The 20,337-nt window shown below is 39.5% G+C and overlaps 1 protein-coding gene across 1 annotated transcript in view; it reads left to right on the forward strand.

Moving 5' to 3' along the window:
• The first annotated feature begins 14,742 nt into the window (after positions 1-14,742).
• Positions 14,743-20,337, forward strand: part of CA13 (carbonic anhydrase 13) — a 33,069-nt gene continuing 27,474 nt past the window's right edge. Inside the window, exons 1-3 of the mRNA XM_027615022.2 lie at positions 14,743-14,761; positions 15,475-15,626; positions 19,605-19,802. Coding sequence (XP_027470823.1) covers positions 15,590-15,626; positions 19,605-19,802 — 235 coding nt within the window. The 5' untranslated portion in view covers positions 14,743-14,761; positions 15,475-15,589. The remainder of the gene's footprint in view (positions 14,762-15,474; positions 15,627-19,604; positions 19,803-20,337) is intronic.

The following is a 20,337-nucleotide window of genomic DNA, read 5'->3' on the forward strand; positions in this document are numbered from 1 at the left end:
CTCCATTAAAGTAACAGTTTCACATGTTTCTCTATTTATTTTGATGAGTTCATAAGAAAAGCCAGATTTTAAACAAATGTAGAAGTACTAACATGTATGTTTGTTACTTACAAGAATTTAGCCTACACTCTTAAGTATCAAAATAAGGCCACAATACCACTACCCTTTTGCAAGGAAGATACTACTAAGGCTCATATTTTAAGCCATTGGCTGGCGTCCACAAAACTAGTAATGGACAAAACCAAACTAGGATCTGTGTGGGTTGGCCCTGGGTCAAATTTTCTTTCCTCCAAATCAGCCACTGGCCTGCTTATAGGAAGATGAGACACTTTTATAGTAAATCATGTTATTACGTTTATGTTCATGACAAAATTAGGGAATATATTGAGGAAAGAGGAATAATTACCTGTCAATGTATGTTTATTCAAATTTTGTATTCTAAGAGTGACTTTTTTTTTTAAAGATTTTATTTATTTATTTGACACAGAGAGAGAGAGAACGAGAGAGGGAACACAAGCAGGGGGAGTGAGAGAGAGAGAAGCAGGCTTCCCGCTGAGCGGGGAGGCCAATGTGGGGCTCTATCCCAGGGCCCTGGGATCCTGACCTCAGCTGAAGGCAGACGCTTTAACGACTGAGCCACCCAGGCGCCCCGCTAAGAGTGACTTTTTAAAAAAACACCTTAAAATGCTGGTATAAAGTGCCCATAATGTGTGGGGGCAAAACCAAAACAAAACCAAAGCTACAGAAAATCATCACATCCTTTTACCAACCCTGAGTTATCCACAAATATTGAAGCAAATAAGTCAGGTATAAATGGTTCCTTGAATGTGAAGTTATTGATGTATATATGGAAGACAAAGAAATAGATGTAATGGAATGACATTATAGTATTTATGAAGACTATGGGCCCGGTTTTTTAAATTTGAAATGGTAAAATAAAGATACATACACCAAAGGAATACAGGCAAGAGCAGAGGCATATGAGGTGTGAGTGAGGAGTCATGGATTTCTGGTTTACCCCTCTCACCAACCAGTAGTGTGATTATGAAGAAGGTACTTCATTTTTCTGTGCTTCCCTTTCCCATATGTAGATGACCATTCAGAGGATATGCCCACTCCAGAGAACATCCATTATCTGCTAAGCATCCTTTCCTGGGAGCCCTTCTCCCATTAAGTGGTCCTGGTTGAGCTGATAATTACAGTCATCCTCTAAAGATTTTTCAACTAGAGCTGGTGAAGAATGCTATCTCCTGCATTTAGTGTCTTTGTATTGGGATAATGTGAAACTAAGGCTATTATTGAGCATCTTCTCCAGCAATTTGCAGGAGACATGTCTGCAGTGGAAGAGAATGAGGGCAACATATAAAAGAAAAGAGACCTGAACAATAGAACACAGGACCGTGTTGATGTCATTTGAGTCTTTGGATTTAGCCATAGATGGAAGAAAGATCTATCCTTAGACTTCTCAGTTACCTAAGCAAAAACATTGTTTTATTGGCTTAAATTGTCTTGGGTTATTTTTTTTTAAATCATTTGTACCTGAAAGAGTCTTTACTCCTGTCCAACCTACTTCACAGGAGTATTGTGCAAAATTAATAAAATACAAAGCATGAGAGCACAAGATATTACTAGGACAAAAGAAAGGATTATGCTAATTTTCTAAAAGCCATTTACTTATGAACCAAATGAATCTTATATAAAGAAAAAAAAAACTTCAAGTTTTCTAGTCTTTAAAAATACATGCAAATATATTTCCAGTTTTTCTAACAACCTTAAAGATGAATTAAATCATAAGTGGAGAAAATGTTTTTCAGAAACCTTAGTTTTCCTGTTTTATTAAACTCAGCAATGCAGAGTTCTGTATGCAGATCTGGTCCTCAAAGAACTGTCTTGAAAGCAATTCAACAAGTAAACAGATATAGTTAGGGAGAAGAGGAAAATGAGAGCACACATAAATAATAACAAACCATTCATAACAAATCTCATAGCCCTTTATTGGAACAAAGCCAGCCTTGTATAGATGATACTTGATGATAAACTTGTTTCATTGATTCAACTTTATTCTCCCCACTGCTCAGTTTCATTCAATCACGATAGTCTGACACTTTTAAAAATAAGTCTGACTATTTTGTAGAATGTTTCATAATTGGGAGTTTTTCTGTTTCCTCATAATTTGATTCAGGATATACTTTTGGGAAAGGAGGTGGACAGAAAACCCACAAAAGTGATGCTGTGGTCCCACTGCATCCCATCAGGTGGTTTGTGATTTAGATTTGTCCCATTATGGGGATGTTAACTTTGATGGCTTAAGATTTTTTTGCCAAGTTTCTCCATTATAGACTTACTCCTTTCCCCCTTTTAATCAATGAGTATTTTGTGAGGAGCAATTTGAAACTATGCCAATATCCCATTCCCCATCAAACTTTCATGCTAGTTTTGGTACTCGATGTTTCTTGGATAAATTAATTATTACTGTGTTGATTCCCAAAATTTAATTTTTATATCTCTGTCATTCCTTCCAAAGTCATCAGTTAATGTTCCGTTGTAAGTAAAAACTTTGTTCTCTTTCCATTTATCTATTCATTTATTTATTTATATTAGTACAGGCTCATGGTTGCTATTTTATTCAATGGATGACAGCCTTTTATTATCATAATTTATTTTGACATTCACATTGCCCGAGATTTGGCCAGTGAGTGCTCCTTCACATATATCCTTTTGACTTGTCCCCATCCTTCTTTGACCACCTTCTTACTTTTTGGCACAACAAAGCACTCCAGGTTCATTGTGGACCTAAACATCCCAAGTCCCAGAATTAGTCATTTCTCCATGGAGCCCTGGTTCCTTTTAGTGCAGAATAATATTTAGAAGCCAAGCTCTGGAATATTGATGCTTCTAGGCCTCAGGGGGCAGATCTACACAATATATGCATGGATGTACATTCTGTTTGGCTGTCTGCCTACCTATCTATACATGTTCGCACACCTCACCAACTGTATTTATTTCTATATGTAAAATCATGAGTTTATGCCAGTATGTCCAATTCGAATTGAATACCATAGGATTTATTTTAGTTTCCTACCTTTTCATTTTTGTTATTTATTTCTCCATCAGTGAGAAACCTGGCTTCCTACATATATTATTCTACATATATTATTCTAAATACATGTGCTAATTACTCATTTGATTTATCTTCCTGTTAGTAACCAATCTTCTTTCACTGTTGCCACCTCTCCCACCCGACTTCACGCAGGTGTCCCTCTCAGCCCTACTGGGCTCACACCATCCACTGAATCATCCACTCTGGCGGCTGCCACCTGCAGAGATGGTTTCCTTACCCTGCTCAGGCTCTGACTTTCCCTAAGATGCTGCCATCTCCCCTCCCTTATTAAGACCTAATGTCTTTTAGACTTAATTATGATGGATGGATGGAAGGGAGGGAGGGAGGGAGGGAGAAAGAAAGTGGAAGAAGGAAAGAAGTGAAAATAAAAGTAGATAGCAAAGTTTGGATTTTTTATTCTATAGGCAATGAAGGACTCTACTTCCCTCCACACCTACACACACACACACACACACACACACACACACACACACACACACAGACACACACACACACATCGTATGGCTTGTTATAGGGAACTAATTTAGTTGGCAGCATGAAAGTAGATTGGAAGAAGGCACGGTAGCAGGCAAGGAGGCAGGGGTTCAGGAAATAAATGACAGAGAGCCTGGGATAGCAGAGCACCTGCTAGAGCTCCCCTGACTATCAGTGCATGAAAAACAGTCAATAAAAATGATATGCATTTTGCCTTGCTGTAAAGTTTCTTTGTGGGCCAAGTAAATAGTAAAGCTACCTTCCAATGAATCTGCATTTCTTATGAGGGGCTAATTAGATCATGAAAATGTTCATGGTTGATTATGGAAATAGGGATTCTTTTTCCCTCTAACCCCTCAGTGACAGAAGCATTTAATTTTAGGCTAAGAATAAACATCTGTAACATGGTCTATATAAGAAAGTGGAGCAGAACAGACAGGACCCTCTACCTTTCTAACTAGGTTAAATTCCTGGAAATATCTGGAGGGTAGAACCAAGAAATGAAAAGAGACCATTAACCCTTTTGGGGGAAGGAAAAATGACTCACTTCTGCAAGTATTACAAAGCTGCAGGAGGTAGGTCACAGGCTTTAGCATTTCACTATATATTTTCTCTAATTCAGACATCATATTACTTGTATGCATGTTTGTCTCGACTAGTCCCTGTACTCTTCAAGGGCCAGTCTATTACTTAATCACCTTTGTGTCACTATGTAGGATTCTGTATTTCCAATGCACAGGAAGTATGGCATAAACATTTGCTAAATGAAATAAAATTCCTTGAAGCCTAAAAAAGCAAGCAAGATATTGCAGCCAATATACTAAAAATGACTTTAAATCCCTATCACCTTTACCATGACTAAAAATACCTAGGAGAACATTTCTTTTTATTCTTCTTGTCACACTGTTCCTCAGGAATGCTAGGTGCTCAACCAATATGTTTTAATTTAATTGAACAGATTTTTATCCAGAGTAATCTCCTGGCCCAGTGCCTAGAAACCCTGAAACTAAACTAATTATAGTCGCAAAGAAGGGCTTGTATATGAAATATTTGAAGGTTAGGAATGCTCAAATACATAGTCCAAAGGCAATAAAAATATTCAGAGGGAACATGAAGTCCTTTCGCATTTTTTATGATGCTTGGTTAAAATCCAAGTAATGGTTAAAAATTACAGGAATTGTGGAATATTTAGCAGGTGGATGTTTAAAACTCAGAAAATTGGCAAAGGCAAAGAAGGCAGTGTGCTGTTTTATTACAATGTGACACTCCAAATTTCAACAGTATTTAAAAGTAAAAAGGGAAAGGGTGCTGTGCTTTGTAATTATCCAGTTTAGTTGATAATGCAAATACTCAAGCTGTCTAAAGCTCAAAAATAATTTTGTTTTTCAGTTGAAATTGTTATGTTCAGAGTCCGCACAGACTAAAGTCGACAGTTTTTGACTTTTTTCTTTGTGTTGTTTGATAGCAACCCTGTTTGCTGAAATCCTACTAAGAATTACATGGGCATCTATATTTTAACAAACAAAAAATACTGAAGATTAAAAGTTCTTACAAACATTTGGCTCCTTAAAGACTTAATTTTCTTTTGGATTAGAAAAGTCATGAAGAGTCATTTTAGAAATGGAAAATTCAGAAAGGTATAAAGAAGAAAACAAATAACCAGCAATGACTACATTCTGATTTTACTCTCCATCATCTTCCTCTCATTTGGGTTATTGTAATAGCTTTCTATCTGGTTCCCCTGCTTTAATCTCTGTGCAAACCCCATGGCCAGAGGAATCCTGCTAAAATGTTAATCAAATCATATCATTCCTCAGCTCAAAATCCCCAAAGTTCCCCACATCAGTCAGAATAAAAGCCAAAGTGCTTACTATGGCCTTTGAAGCCGTGTGTGACCTCCCTTTGCTCCTACTGCTTTCTTACTGTTCTGTACTCCATACTAGTTGTGTTCCTCCTTCTTGACCCTTCTGCCTGGAGCACTCTCCTAAATATCTTCAAGGCTTCTTTCTCAAATTCTTTCGATGTCTTCTTTTCAGTGAGGGCTTCCATGACTACTTCTATAAAGTTCCAAGTCCTCCTACATTCATTCTCTGCTATCCCATTATTGCCCCATAGCATACCATATGTTTATTCATTTTGCTTTTTATCTGTCTCCTCCTGCTAGAATGTAAGCTCCATACTGGCAGAGCCTCCTATCTGGTTTTGTTTGTTTGCTACTATATTAGTTTTCTAATGTGTAACAAATCACTCCAAAATTTAGTCACTCACAACAACAATCCTCATTTATTATCTTATAATTTTAGTGGGTATGGAATTTGGGAGGGGTTTGGCTTGATGGTTCTGGCTCAGGGTCTTTCCTGAGGTTCAGTTGGCTGTTGGCTGGAGAAATAGTCATCTGAAGGCTTGACTGGGCGCTGAGGGATCTACTTGCAAAGCGACTCACTCGCGTGGCTATAGGTTGGTGCTGACAGGTGCCAGGATGCTGAAATCCTCTCCAGGAGGACCTCTCCATAGGGCTGTTTGAGAATTCTCACGATGTGGAAGCTGGCTACCTCCAGGCTGAGTGATCCAAGAGAGCAAGGGAGAAACTGCAGTGTCTTTTATGACCTAGACTCAGAAGCCATACGCTATCACTTCCACTCTGTTTTGTTATTCATATATGCCCATCCTATTCAGTAAGGAAGGAAACTACACAAAGAATTAAATGCCAGGAGGTGAGGATCCTTGAAGACTATCTTGGAGGCTGACTAGTGCAGCAGCTATATTCCTTGTGCCTAAAACTGCCTAGCATTTTTTTCTTTTTCTTTTTTTTAAGATTTATGTATTTATTTATTTTTAAGGATTTTATTTATTTATTTGACAGAGAGATAGAGAACACAAGTAGGCAGAGAGGCAGGCAGAGGGAGAGAGAGAAGCAGGCTCCCCAGCGAGCAGGGAGCCCAATGCGGGGCTTGACCCCAGGACCTGGGATCATGACCTGAGCCGAAGGCAGACGCTTAACGACTGAGCCACCCAGGCACCCCTTATTTATGTATTTATTTATTTTAGGTGGGGAGGGGCAGATGTAGGGAGAATCTTAAGCAGACTCCCTGCGAGTGCAGAGCCCAAGATGAGGCTTGATCTCATGACCCTAAGATAAGGACCTGAACCGAAATCAAGAGTCAGATGCTTAACCAACTGCACCACCCAGGTGCCCCAAAACTGCCTAGCATCTAAAGGTAATCTAATAAATGTTCTGAGCAATGAATAAGTTCCACCACACAGATTTTCAAAAATATATTTCTTTGCAGCTTTTTTTCCTAAGCAGTTATGCTATGTTATTTATTAAAAAGTGGAATTTCTTCCCAGATAAAAATTTATAATCTATAAATATAAACATGCACTTATTAATAAGTATATTGAAAATATATTTATGTCTTTCTAAAATTACATCTTTTTGATATGTAATAAGTTACTTCAACTCTCTTCTTATCATTGATATTCTGTTGTCTCTAGATTTTTTTTCTATTATAAATACATTGTGATGAACATCTTTGTACATAAACCTTTGAGAGGATCTCCTAATATTTTCTTGGGGAGCATGCCTAGGAATAAAACCTAAGGTTATAAACACTTAGAATACTTGATTTAAATTACCAAATTGTTTTCAGAAAGTCCATATATTTTATAATTCTACCAACAGTGTATGAGCATGCCAAATTCACCACATCCTTATTGAGATGGAGTCTTGATACTTTTTAAGAAGCTGAGATTTTGATTAGGAAGAAATAGCATGAAGACCTCTTAAAAATTACTCATCCTTTGAACCTTGTTTCACGTTTATAGTTTAGTTTTCTTTTTTTTTTCTTTGTCATATCAAGTGGTTGTTTAGGGGTTAAAACAGACAAAATTTAGAGGGGAAGGGAGAAAGAGGAAAGTAGGAATTGGTATGATTATTGTTTCTGACTTGCACAGTTGGGTGGATGGTGGTGCCATTTAATAAGATAGAGAAAACTGTGGGAAGGAAACTGGGATGGGGAGGAAATAATTACATTTCAGTCACCTTAAGTTGCAGCAGTTGGATAAAATTCAGTGGATCTAGAGCTATGCTGCCCGATATAATGGCCACTTGCCACCTGTGGCTATCCGTCCCTTGTAATGGGCTAGCCTGAACTGAGATATTCTATAGGAGTAAAATACGCATAAGACTTAGAAGACCTAGTAAGACAAAAAAATGTGAAGGGTATAATTGTGTCAGTTAAGGTCCAACCAGGAGACAGAAAAATCATACAATAATTTTAACAGGGAAAGTTGACACAAAGAATTATTAACTATAATAAGAAATAATATGTAAGAGAACTATAAAGAATATCCTTAGGCTAAGGGAGAGTTTCCAAGGAAGGACAAACTTGGAAGTTGACCTCTCCTCCAAGGTTGGGATTCAGATTACTGGAGAGGTATAGTAGCAGCCCACTGGATGGCAGAGAAGTTCATGGGGTGGCCCAGACCAGAGCTGGCCCATAGTTGCCAGGCTAGCAGAAGACACCCCTCTGGGGTTCAGTGGGCCATGTCTGGCATGCGGGGGTGCAAAGGGACTCAGCACTGGGAACTATGTCTCCTCAGGGTGATACACAACCTAGAGGGCAGTGTCTATGTCCAAAGCACCATGGGAAACACCATCCATGGAGTAGGCTGCCTGAAGCTGGTGGGCAGGTGTGCAGAGGAGTTGAGGCATCTACTTGCCAGCAGGGTGGCAAGAGAGCTGGGATGGGTAGTGTTTGCTTCGGGAGTTCTGAGGAGAGGGTTACTGGTTTGGGGTTAGGGTTGTGAACTTGCTGACGGACTAAACACTCTCGGAGTGAGGCTGGGCCACTGTGCCCCTGAATGTCCACCCACACCTCTCTCTGCCAGAAGCCCAGCAGAAGCAAGAAGAAAAAATGCAGCACGCTAGAACCAGGAAACCAGTGCCTCTTCTATAATGTCCCTCTATTGAAAAAAGGTTAGCATTGTGCTTGCTGCAAAGAAGACATTCTCAAAGTTCATTATCACAGAGCAGGTAACGTATGGTGAATTTAAAGTTGAGAGAGAATGCATTGATAATTGGCACACTCGTTAATATTTTTTATATTGATTCATGTTAAAACAGTATTTTGGATATATGGGGTTAAATAAGATAAACCATTAAAACATACTTAAGTTTTTTTAAAACTTTTTTTTTATATGACCTCACTGATATGAGGAATTCTTAATCTCAGGAAACAAACTGAGGGTTGCTGGAGTGGTGGGGGGTGGGAGGGATGGGGTGGCTGGGTGATAGACATTGGGGAGGGTATGTGCTATGGTGAGCGCTGTGAATTGTGCAAGACTGTTGAATCACGGATCTGTACTTCTGAATCAAGTAATGCAATATATGTTAAGGAAAAAAAAAGAAGAAGACAGCGGGAGGAGAAGAATGAAGGGGAGTAAGTCGGAGGGGGAGACGAACCATGAGAGACTATGGACTCTGAAAAAGAAACTGAGGGTTCTAGAGGGGAGGGGGTGGGGGGATGGGTTAGCCTGGTGATGGGTATTGAAGAGGGCACATTCTGCGTGGAGCACTGGGTGTTGTGCACAAACGATGAATCATGGAACACTACATCAAAAACTAATGATGTAATGTATGGTGATTAACATAACAATAAAAAATTACTAAAAAAACACATTTTTAATGTAACTGGTTGAAAATTTACAGTTACATATATGGCTTGCATTTGTGACTCATGTTATATTTCTCTTGGGTGGTGCAGGAATAGATTTCTAAACTAGGTAGATGATGTCCATAGAAGTGGAAGTACCTAGGATGAGAGTATATAGAGATAAGGGATCCTAGTAGAAAGTCCCAAACCCCTAAAATTTAAAAGTTGGTGTGATGGTTAATGTTATGTCTCAACTTCGTTGGGTCACAGGATGCTCAGATATTTGGTCAGCCATTATCCTGGGTATTTCTGGGAGGGTGTTTTTGAATGAAATTAACATTTAAACCAGTAGACTGAGTAAAGCAAATTGCTCTCCTTAATGTGGGTGGGTCTTAATCAGTCGAAGGTCTGAATAGAATAAAAAAGCTAACCCTCTCCTGAGTAAAGCAGAATTCCGCCTGCCTGACTGCTTTTGAACAAAGACATTGGCTTTTCCCTGCCCTCAGACTTGAACTGAAACATTGGCTCTTCCGGGTTCTCGAGCCTGCCAACCTTCAGACTGGTGCTACACCATTGGCTCTTCTGAGTTTCCATCTTGCTAACGCATCCTGCAAATCTCAGGTCTTGTCAGTTTCCATAACTGTGTGAGCTGATCCCTTATACTAAATCTCGTTTACACACACACACACACACACACACACACACACACACACAGAGTGTGTGGTTCTGTTTTTCTGAAGAAACCTTACTAATACAGTTGGTATAGAAGAACCCAAGGAACACCAGACAGGATGGTTGGGCAGCAAATGGGAGCTGGGTGTATGTTCAGGAAGGGATTTTCCCTCTAAAAAGAGGAAATTCTAGAACATATTAGTATGCTGATGGCAATGATCAAGAGGAAGAGGAGTTGGTAACATAAGTTATAAAGGATATAATGGTATGTGTTTGGTGGGAGTGGGAGGCTTTCCTAGGTGGGGCTAGGGCATCAAATCTTTGGTGGTCAAATGGTGGTATCCAGGCAGAGAACTTCTTGGAGTGTGTGGGGGGGTCTATGAAACCTTGCTTGATGGTGAGATGGGGATTATTGCTCTTGAGAGAACAGACTGCCCTTCCCTAGAGGACAGAAGAGGGGAGGTAAGCCTTATAAGTGCTGATGACAGAATGCCTGTTAGCACCCCTTATTCTATCTGTTGTTATATTTCAAAGAGTTGACAGCAATAGAGTGAAATTGACTTATTTCCAAATTAGCTTATTCCGAGCTAATAACGATTAATTAAATTCTTTGACAGTTGAATTATGTTGCCCTGAATTATCTAGACTTTTCAACACTGATCTGATGTCTATACAAATTTATTTCCTTTTAAATAATCTTAGCTCTCTCCTTTTCTCTTTCCTGCTTTATCTACTTTTATAATATGCTCAAATAAGATATGAAACACTATAAAATAAGGCATGATAAATTCCTGTTAGAAGACTGTATGAGATAAAACAAGAGAACAAAAATGTAGAAGGTAGGGTTTTGGCAATGTACATTCTTGTCTGACAATACAGGACAAAATATTTGGCTCCAGTTCCTGAAAGTTATAATCTGGAAAGTGACTTGAGAGGTGATTCATTGAAGCTAACTTTTCAGTTTTAGTCTGAGTATTCCCATCTTGGCATGAAACCTGCGTGACTTGGGCAAGTCCTGCAGCCCCTTTAAGAGATTGTATATGCAATCCTAACCTTAGGATAACCTTAAAATAACCTTAGGAATGGGAAATTAAAGAAATCGAAACCCCCATATAGTATCAGCTCCATAAAACCAACACTCTCCATGTCAAATGATAAGACATTCCTGTGGTTAATAAGCCCCAGCTATGCAAATCACAGGACTCGAATGAAGGAAATGGGCACAGACTGGAGCACCTTGGACTTGGGACTCTGCAGACTGGGGTTATGTCCCCAAGTGTGTGGCCTGCCTCTCTAGGTAACTGAGGAACCTTGTTCATCTCAGTTTACTGCTTAGGAAAAGTCAGATGATAATAGCCATTTGGGTTCACATTCAGAGTTTCTAAAAAGAATCCTTGAAAAAATGTGCATCTCAGAGGAAGAGTCTGTATATATATGCCCTAATAGAATAATATTAATTCATATTTTGGTATTTTCTTAATATGTTACCATCCTTAATGACATTTTTATGGCTAGAGTTATAACTTAACAAGTGCTGCTCATAACATACAGTGTGTGATCTTTGAAGAGAAGAGCTGACTTAAGCATGGTTTGTTGCAAAGGAAGCTTGAACTGGATCTAATTGAATCAAGAGTGAAGTGGAGATTATGACCACATGTTTGGTCACGAATCCTAGGTTCTCTGGTCAGTGTTAATTTTCCTCTACTTGTTTACACTTCATGGTTATGAACCTGGACGCAGAGGCTCTTTGTTAAGGAGAAAACCCACACCTAGTTATAAAAGATTATTTAGCAAGCTAATGGTTCATTAATTGGAGGAAGTAGAAGGTTTCTGTTGCCCCAGACTTTTTTTGGAAAAAATTAAAACCTACAAAAAAAAATTGTAAGAGTAGTAACATGAGAACCCAAACCGCCCTCAGCTAGATTCACCAATTATTGACTGAGGCATCTGAGAGTTGCAGACATGAAGGTACTTTGGCCCTATTGCTTTGGCATTCATCTCCTAAATTATTGCCAGTACCATCACCACACCTATGAAAATTAACATCAATAATTCATTTCAATAATATCACCTACATGTGGTCTGTATTTACATTTCTTTAACTGTCCCCAATTGCATCTTTTTTCCCAACCTAGGATCCAATGGAGGGTCACACATTATGTTTGGTTGTGGCATGTATTTTGTCTCTTAATCCCAGGCTGAGTGAATATCGTAATCCCCAATAGCTTTTCACCTAGAAGTTTTAGCACCCATTACTGATCCTTGCCTGAACCAAATATTACACTGGCCTTACAAAAATGATTGTTTTATGATTCTATCACTTTATCTGTATTCAGTAGCTTACATTCTTTCATAAAGAAGCATTTTCTCTCTTTCTCCTTGTCTTTCAGTATCACTATGGACTCATGGATATTTTGGGGAGTGGAAATTACAATCTATTACTATTATTCTTTTTGATGGCCAAGTTGTCCCAAATTTGACAGTGAACCTCCTACATGCTACATCCTCTGTGTGTGTGTGTGTGTGTGTGTTTTACATGACTCCATTAGTATTTTGTGGGTTTATTTTGCTAATTTTTAAGAAAGACTATTATAGTAATTTTCGGTTCACAACAAAATTGAGAGGAAGGTGTAGAGAGTTCCCATATAATCTCTACCCCCTGTCCCCAACATGCTTAGCCTCCTCCATTATCAACTTGTTCCACCAGAGGCTATATTTATTACATATGATGAACCTAAATTGGTACATTCTTATCGCCCAAGGTTCATAGTTTACCTTAGGGTTCACTCTTGGTGTTTTATATTCTGTGGTTTTGGACAAATGTATTTATCATTGTAATAGACAGAGTATTTTTCTTTTAGAGAAGGAGAGCGTGTGAGGAAGAAGAGAGGGAGAAAGAGAGAATAAAGGAGAATCTTAAGCAGGCTCCATGCCCAGCACAGAGCCTGATGCAGGGCTTCATCTCACAACCATGAAATCATGACCTGAGCTGAAATCAAGAGTTGGACACTTAACCGACTGAGCCACTCAGGCACCCCTCATACAGAGTATTTTTATTGCCCTAAAAATGCTCTGTGTTCTGTCTACTCAGCACCCCCTTCCCCCTCTTCTTGGCAACCACTGATCTTTGTACTGTCTCCATAGTTTTGCCATTTTCAGTATGTCATATACTTGGGATCATACAGTATATAGTCAGATTGGCTTCTTTCACTTACCAATATGACATTTAAGTTTGTTCTATGTCTTTTTATGGCTTGATAGCTCATTTCTTATTAGTACTAAATAATATTCAGTTGTCTGAATGTACCATAGTTTAACTATCCATTCACCTACCGAAGGACATCTTGGTTGCTTTCAAGTTCTGGCAATAAATAAAGCTGCTATAATCATCCATATGCAGATTTTTATGTGGATGTAACTTTTCAACTCATTTGGATAAATACTGAGTACTGTGATAGCTGGATCATATGGTAGGAGTATGTTTAGTTTTGTAAGAAATTGCCAAACTGTCTTCTAAAGTGGCTGCACCATTTTGCATTCCCATCATGAATGAATGAAAGTTCCTGTTCCACAGCCTTGCCAACACTTGGTGTTGTCAGTGTTCTGGATTTTCACCATTCTCATAGGTATGTAGTGGTATCTCCCTATTGTCTTAATTTGTGTTTTCCTGATGACATACGATGGGGAGCATCTTTCATGTGCTTATTTACAATCTGTATATTTTCTTTGGTAAGATGTGTCTGTTAAGGTCTTTGGGACATTTTTTCATCCAGGTTGTTTTCTTATGGTTGAGTTTCAAGAATTTTTTGTATATTTTGGAGAAGAGTACTTCAATATGTGTTCACATATAAATATATACATATATGTATTTTGTCCTTTGTAGTGAAAGTGAATATAGATAAAACTTTTATTAAAAGTTTGACCACTGGGGTGCCTGGGTGGCTCAGTCTTTGGGCGTCTGCCTTCGGCTCTGGTCATGGTCCCCGGGTCCTGGGATGGAGCCCTGTGTGGGGCTCTCTACTTGGCAGGAAGCCTGCTTCTCCCTCTCCCACTCCCCGGCTTGTGTTCTCTCTCTCGCTGTGTTTCTCTCTGTCAAATAAATAAATAAAATCTAAAAAATAAGTTTGGCCACTACTATGCCAGCATAAATGAACCCAATTGTGCCAGAGAATATGGAAGAGAAAGCTTGTGCTTTCCCTTAGGTATAAGAGGAGCATACAGTTTATTGTACTTATGGCTGTATAAACATTTTTTTTCCATTGCATTCTAACCTCATTAAAAATTACAAAAGCAGAAGGAGGTGCAGGCTGCACTATGGGGTATTTATAGGTCAGAAGAATTGTTCAAATTGATCTTTATTTAGTGGTCCCTAAACAATACGGTGGTTACCAAAAGAGGTACCCTCCTGGGACTTACAATTACCACATTATATAGCTGCTGTGTGGATGGCAAGAGAAAGTGGAAGATGATAGTTGAATAGCCACCCTTACATCTTTGATGGAAGGCTCATGACCATTAAGAAACTCTTTGCATTAGTTTGCCCATAAATAACACTGCACAGTTCAATTTGAAATTTCAAATTGACCCAACTCACACCCTTCTGCATCTGGAACAGTAATAATAATCCTGGCAGGTTGCAGAGTTCTCTTTATTTTTCACTCTGAGCCCAGAACACCCACTACTCCAGGACAGAAATTCAAGGCTCTGCAGTCAGTTCAGCTCAGCTTTCAGCCCTAGGACAGCAAGCTTACCGTGCATCCAAGACAAGATGGACTGAACACCTTCCTCTCTGCAGGGACAAAAGGGCAGCAGAACTTCTGGACCAACAATCAAAAATCAGGTTGGTTCCCTCATTCCTCAAGCCACAGCCTGTGGAGGTGAGAGTCAGGAAGGCGACAGGATGAATGGGCGGGGGAGTCAGGCTGGGGAAGGGAAGGGACATTTGTCCCTTTTTAGTAGGAACTCTCAGCCCCTATTAGCTGGGAGACCTGGGGCAGGTTACTTAGCTTCTCTTAAGCCTCTGGGGCAATCTCAAAGGAATGTTGAGGGTCTAATGGCAAAATGTGGCTAAACGTCTTGGTTCAGACACTGGCTCTTGAGAAGCCTTTAATGAATAGCCGCTACATTATTTCTGTGGCCGTTGCCATTGTCATTATTGTTTTGTACTTGAAATCACCACCACCACTACTATCAAGGACTTCACCTCCACCAGCAGCCCCACCTTCCAGCCTGACAGCTTCAGGCCCAAGTGATTCATTTATTCCCAGAATAGCCCTCAAAGCAACACTTTCCGGGCTGACTACTCAGAAGGCAGAAAATCCCCTCTGGAAACCCTTCTCTCTTTCTTTCCCTCCTTCCACCCTTCCCCCTCTGCCTCTCTATCAAGCCCGCTCTGGTTCTCTGGAGTTCAGACTCGCGCCCCTGGACCCAGCTCAGCTCCACCGCCCCGGGTCGCCCTCACACGTGCGGGCGCCTTCCTGCACGCCGCTGCCCCCTGGCGGACGAGGTCGTTAGCGTCCTGGCCCCGGAGTTTCAGCGCTCCCTTTCTGCCAGGAGGCTGCGGGCGGACCCTCCCTAGGCTGGCCACCGCCTTCGCCAGCTCGCGCGCCTGCCCCGCTCGCGCTTCTCACAGGCTTGCCACATCCCTCTGCCTCCCACCCGAGGGACCATGTCGCGGCTCAGCTGGGGTTACGGCGAACACAACGGTGAGCGCTTTCTGCAGATCCGAGGGAGGGCTTTGCTCAGGGGGTGGCTGTGGGGGACAGACCCACACACTGCTGATCCCGCACTTGCGAGAAACTTTTTGGTTCCTCTTTAAATTGGGCAGCTTTCCCCAGAGCTGACTGCAGGAAGTGGAGGGAAGGCTTAGTCTTGTGTAGACGGGAAAAGCGTTATTTGGAGGGTGTTGGTCGTGGGGCTGAGAGTTGGTGTGCGTTAGCCCTGTGAAGACTCCCAGACCCCGAAATCTTCGTTACATGTCCATTCACTTTCTTTGAAAAGCCGAGGACTTTCCCTAGTAACAACTACTTATCAGTTAAAGACACGGAGATTAGAAGTCTGATGACACACTTTAATGAATTGAGGACAAGTTCACTATTCACTTGGAGGAAACAAGTCATGGAAAACATTTGAAGCTATACTTAAATTTTAATAATTGAATTGCAACCCTGAAAATTTAAGTTGCCTTCTTGGCAACCAAAATACTGCAATTTTCTTAATAGCTGTTACTATAAAATATTGCCATGGCAGTTTGGTACTGTTAGCTTTAGGAAGATTTAAGTTCTTTCTTAAAAAAAAATGAAGTTATACTTTGGGCTACTTCTTCACTCTTTCTCCCTTTCCCACACTCATCCTTGCAGAGACAGAGGATTATTCAAATTTTAGCACATTGGTGAACATGTATTTATTGATGGCAGTGTCAGTAATAAGATGTATACTTCTTCTATATACTAAATCATCAAAATAACCATTATTTGAAATAACTGCAAGAAAAAAGCAAGAAAGTCTGACAGTGACTCACTGTCAAAATTAGATCTGTGAATCATAACAATAATAATAATACTTTCTTGGATTAATATATATATTATTGAACAGTACCCTACAGTCAAATTTTACAGAAAAGCTTCTTTTCTAATTGTAGCCTTTTTGAAGTTATGATTAACTTGCTAGTTTAAAAATGGCAGCAGGTGAAATTTAGAACTTTAATAATAAAAGGTATAATTTAGGTGAATTTCTTTCTGACTGAAACTATAATTATAATCTCACACTTTTGCTACTTTCCAATTTATGTTTGGGAAAAAAACACAAAACAAATTTCTTTTAATTTCCCGCTCTGCTGGAATAATTTTAATTTTTGTTATTTAATAGTTACTGGGTATCGACAGTGCCCTCATTATAGTTAGGAAGAAGAAGGGTATTTTCAATCAATGAATACTAAGTACTCTTTACTACGTTTATATGTTAGAAAATAGTGGCTCCAATGGAGCTCATCTTCAGAAATTTAAAAAATCTACCTCTGAAAAGCCACTACCAAAGAGAGATTTTGTATTTCTGCTAAGAATTTATAGGGCCATTTTCTGCTTTTAGATAGCTTTCTGAGGACCGTGCCTGTAAGTAGATCAACTGTGCCAGAATCCTACTGGAAATATGTTGAATCCTGACTGGGCAAGTTTGGTTGCTTGTTTTCTGTTTAGACTAACAGAAGCAGTGAATGAGCAGATAAAAGGAAACTTAAACTGGGTATAGTAACGATGATAAAATGGAACACCAAGAGTTGAGGCATTGGAGGGGGGACCACCTTCACCAAAAACATATAAGTTCTTGCACTAACCTGTGATAGTTTTATTTGTTCAGTTTAGGGAATGTGACACTTACTGAAAACTACATGTCTCTATAGATATTCAAAAGTTCTTGAATCAGTGGAAGATTCACTATATATCTCTACTTAAGAACTATGTTTGAATGGGTTTAAAGTTGGATGTTTTGGAAAATTTTTTAAAAAGGGGCCTCTTTAAGAGGCAGGGAAATGAACCCACTATGGTGGTTAATAAATGATACTGAATAATTTATGCAAAGTGGGATTATTTTTATTTTATTTTGGATTGCCTCTACTTTTAAAAATTATTCTTGTTATAAAAGACTGGAAATAGGAGAGTAAAGGAATTAGGAAGAGAAAGAAAAAGTCAACAACATTCTGTGATATATGCATCACATATTCAAACTAATTCTCATCAGGTTAGGTCATACTTGGCGACAGTGAGATAGGAAACTTTTTTCACTTAAAGCAAGGACTAGATTGTGCAGAGAAAGAGTACTAGAAAGGTAAACTGGAGTAGTCAGTAAATCAGGAAATGTAATGCATTTTCTGTAATAAGTTGTAGGCAAGAACTTTTGATGTTCAAGTTGCTTTGAAGTCCAAAGTGTCAGATTCGCAAGAGAAGAGCTTTTAAGTTGTGTGTGTGGTTGTTATATATATTCATGCTCTGACTTTTTGTACCTGAAGCATATGTGAAGGAAAGAGCTTAAGCTTTCTCCTTTGCAAAATTGAAGAGTAATAAGGAGCATTAAATTTAGAGATTGAAGCTGTTGATAATTGCGATGCATTTTTGAAATTTCATTCTAAATCTTATCTTTAAAAATATTTGTTGTTGTCAGTAACAAATGTTTAATTGTCATGCTGTGTCATTTTATTAAGTACTTGAATGTTACAAGTTAGTGAAATAGGGAAAAGCTTAGTCAGTAGCCCCGTGCTCTACCGCCCTGGTGGTAGCTGTGTAAATTGCAGGCATAGTAGACATAATTGAGTAGTCCCTATAGGTTAGAGGTTCCCTGAAGCTGCAATCTTGCTCTTGGTTTTGGAAGGCAGAACGTGAATCAAGTCTCCCAGAGAAATGAAGAGTCGAGACAAGGGAATTGCCCACTTACTGGTTCATGTCAATTTACCAAACATGTGTCCGACTTGGGAACTAGATGCAATTTTGACTTTTTGAATAGAGGATCAGGATGACAGTTGTCTCTTGTGTTGGAATTCAAGTGTAACACTGGCAAAATAACCACAGAAGGACCTTCTGAAATGTAGAAAGAAAGAAGGAAATTGTTACCTGACTCCCCTGAAGATAATCAACAATATTACATTTCCTGACATGGTGCAGCCATTTTATTTAGATTATGCTGTGTGAAAAACTTATGTATTTCCTTAGTATGCCTGTTGCACATCAGAGGTAACTGAGTTGAGGCCTGGGTGACGCCTGAAGACACCAGTGAGTGATAGAAGAAAGAAATAGGGATAGCATTTTTAAGAACTGCACCCTTTTTTTGCTACACAGCTTTCTTAGTTCCATTAATTCTTTCATCCCATGAACTTGTTGACTGCTGGAGCTACCACAGATCATTCTTGGACCTGAGACTAAATCTCATTGTTTTCAGTGATGAATTGTGCTGTTGTTTGTAGTTTGGTAGAAAGGTACCTTTGGAAAGTACTTTTTTTTCCTCTAAAGATGTATTTATTTTAGAGAGAGAGAGAGCAAAAGAGAGCACATGTGCGTGGGGGTGGGGGAGCTGCAGAGGGAGAGAATCTCAGGCAGACTCCCCGCTGAGCAGGGAGCCCAATAGACATGGGGCTCAATCTCATGAGCCACGAGATCATGACCAATGAGATCATGACCTGAGCCAAAACCAAGAGTCGGACACTTAACCAACTGAGCCACCCAGGCGCCCCTAGAAAGTACTTTTTAAAACTTACATGCTTTTTTGGGCCCCTGGGTGGCTCAATTGGTTAAGCGACTGCCTTCGGCTCAGGTCATGGTCCCAGGGTCCTGGGATCGAGCCCCGCATCGGGCTCCCTGCTCTGCGGGAAGCCTGCTTCTCCCTCTCCCACTCCCCCTGCTTGTGTTCCCTCTCTTACTGTGTCTCTCTCTGTCAAATAAATAAATAAAATCTTTAAAAAAAATAAAACTTCCATGCTTTTTCTCCTTAAGGGTTAGTTGAATGCTGCAAATGAATTAAGGCAAACCAGGAGGTTTTCATACCCATAATAAAAACAACTAGTCTTGTAAAAAAAATTAGATGTAAAGGTCCTGAAGATGAAGATCTTACTCGGTTTTCCTTTAACTCAAGCACAGTGCATTTGTTTGGTAAAGGAAATAACTTATTTAGTCCTTTTCTTTGGGTCCTATATATTTAAGGTCCTATTCATTGGAATAAATTTTTCCCTATTGCTGATGGGGATCAGCAATCTCCGATTGAGATTAAAACCGAAGAAGTGAAATATGACTCTTCCCTGCGACCTCTTAGTATCAAGTATGATGCAAACTCAGCCAAAATCATCAGTAATAGTGGCCATTCCTTCAGCGTTGACTTTGATGACACAGAGGACAAATCAGGTTGGTTCTTTTTTTTTGGTGGGGCATGAGGGTCTTGGATGATTGGACTGTGATTTCTTATCTTTCATATTTAAAATACCTATGCATTGTGTGTTCCTTATCAATACTTTGCTAGAACTTGTAATAAAATTTTTTGACTATTTCATGAGATAATGACTTTCACACTGTGAACGTCATGGACCAACCAAATAAAACTTTAGTTTATTGGTTAATTTGATAACTAAATGAAGTAGAAAAAGAGAATTTCCTTAAGATGAACATTTAATCCTTCTTCTAGCATATCTACTACCCAAGGAATGGATGATATCCAGTTTAAAGTTAAGATGAGAGAGAAGATTAGAGAGAATTGAACTTTGGAATACTTTTTTTTTTAAAGATTTTATTTATTTATTTGACAGAAGAGAGAAAGAGAGAGAGCACAAGGGGGAGCAGGGGGAGAAGCAGGCAGAGGGAGAAGCAGGCTCCCCGCTGAGCAAGGAGCCCCGTGCGGGACTCGATCCCAGGACCCCGGAGTCATGACCTGAGCTGAAGGCAG

This window comes from Zalophus californianus, chromosome 4, assembly GCF_009762305.2.
Source record: "Zalophus californianus isolate mZalCal1 chromosome 4, mZalCal1.pri.v2, whole genome shotgun sequence".
Taxonomy (NCBI): Eukaryota; Metazoa; Chordata; class Mammalia; order Carnivora; family Otariidae; genus Zalophus; species Zalophus californianus.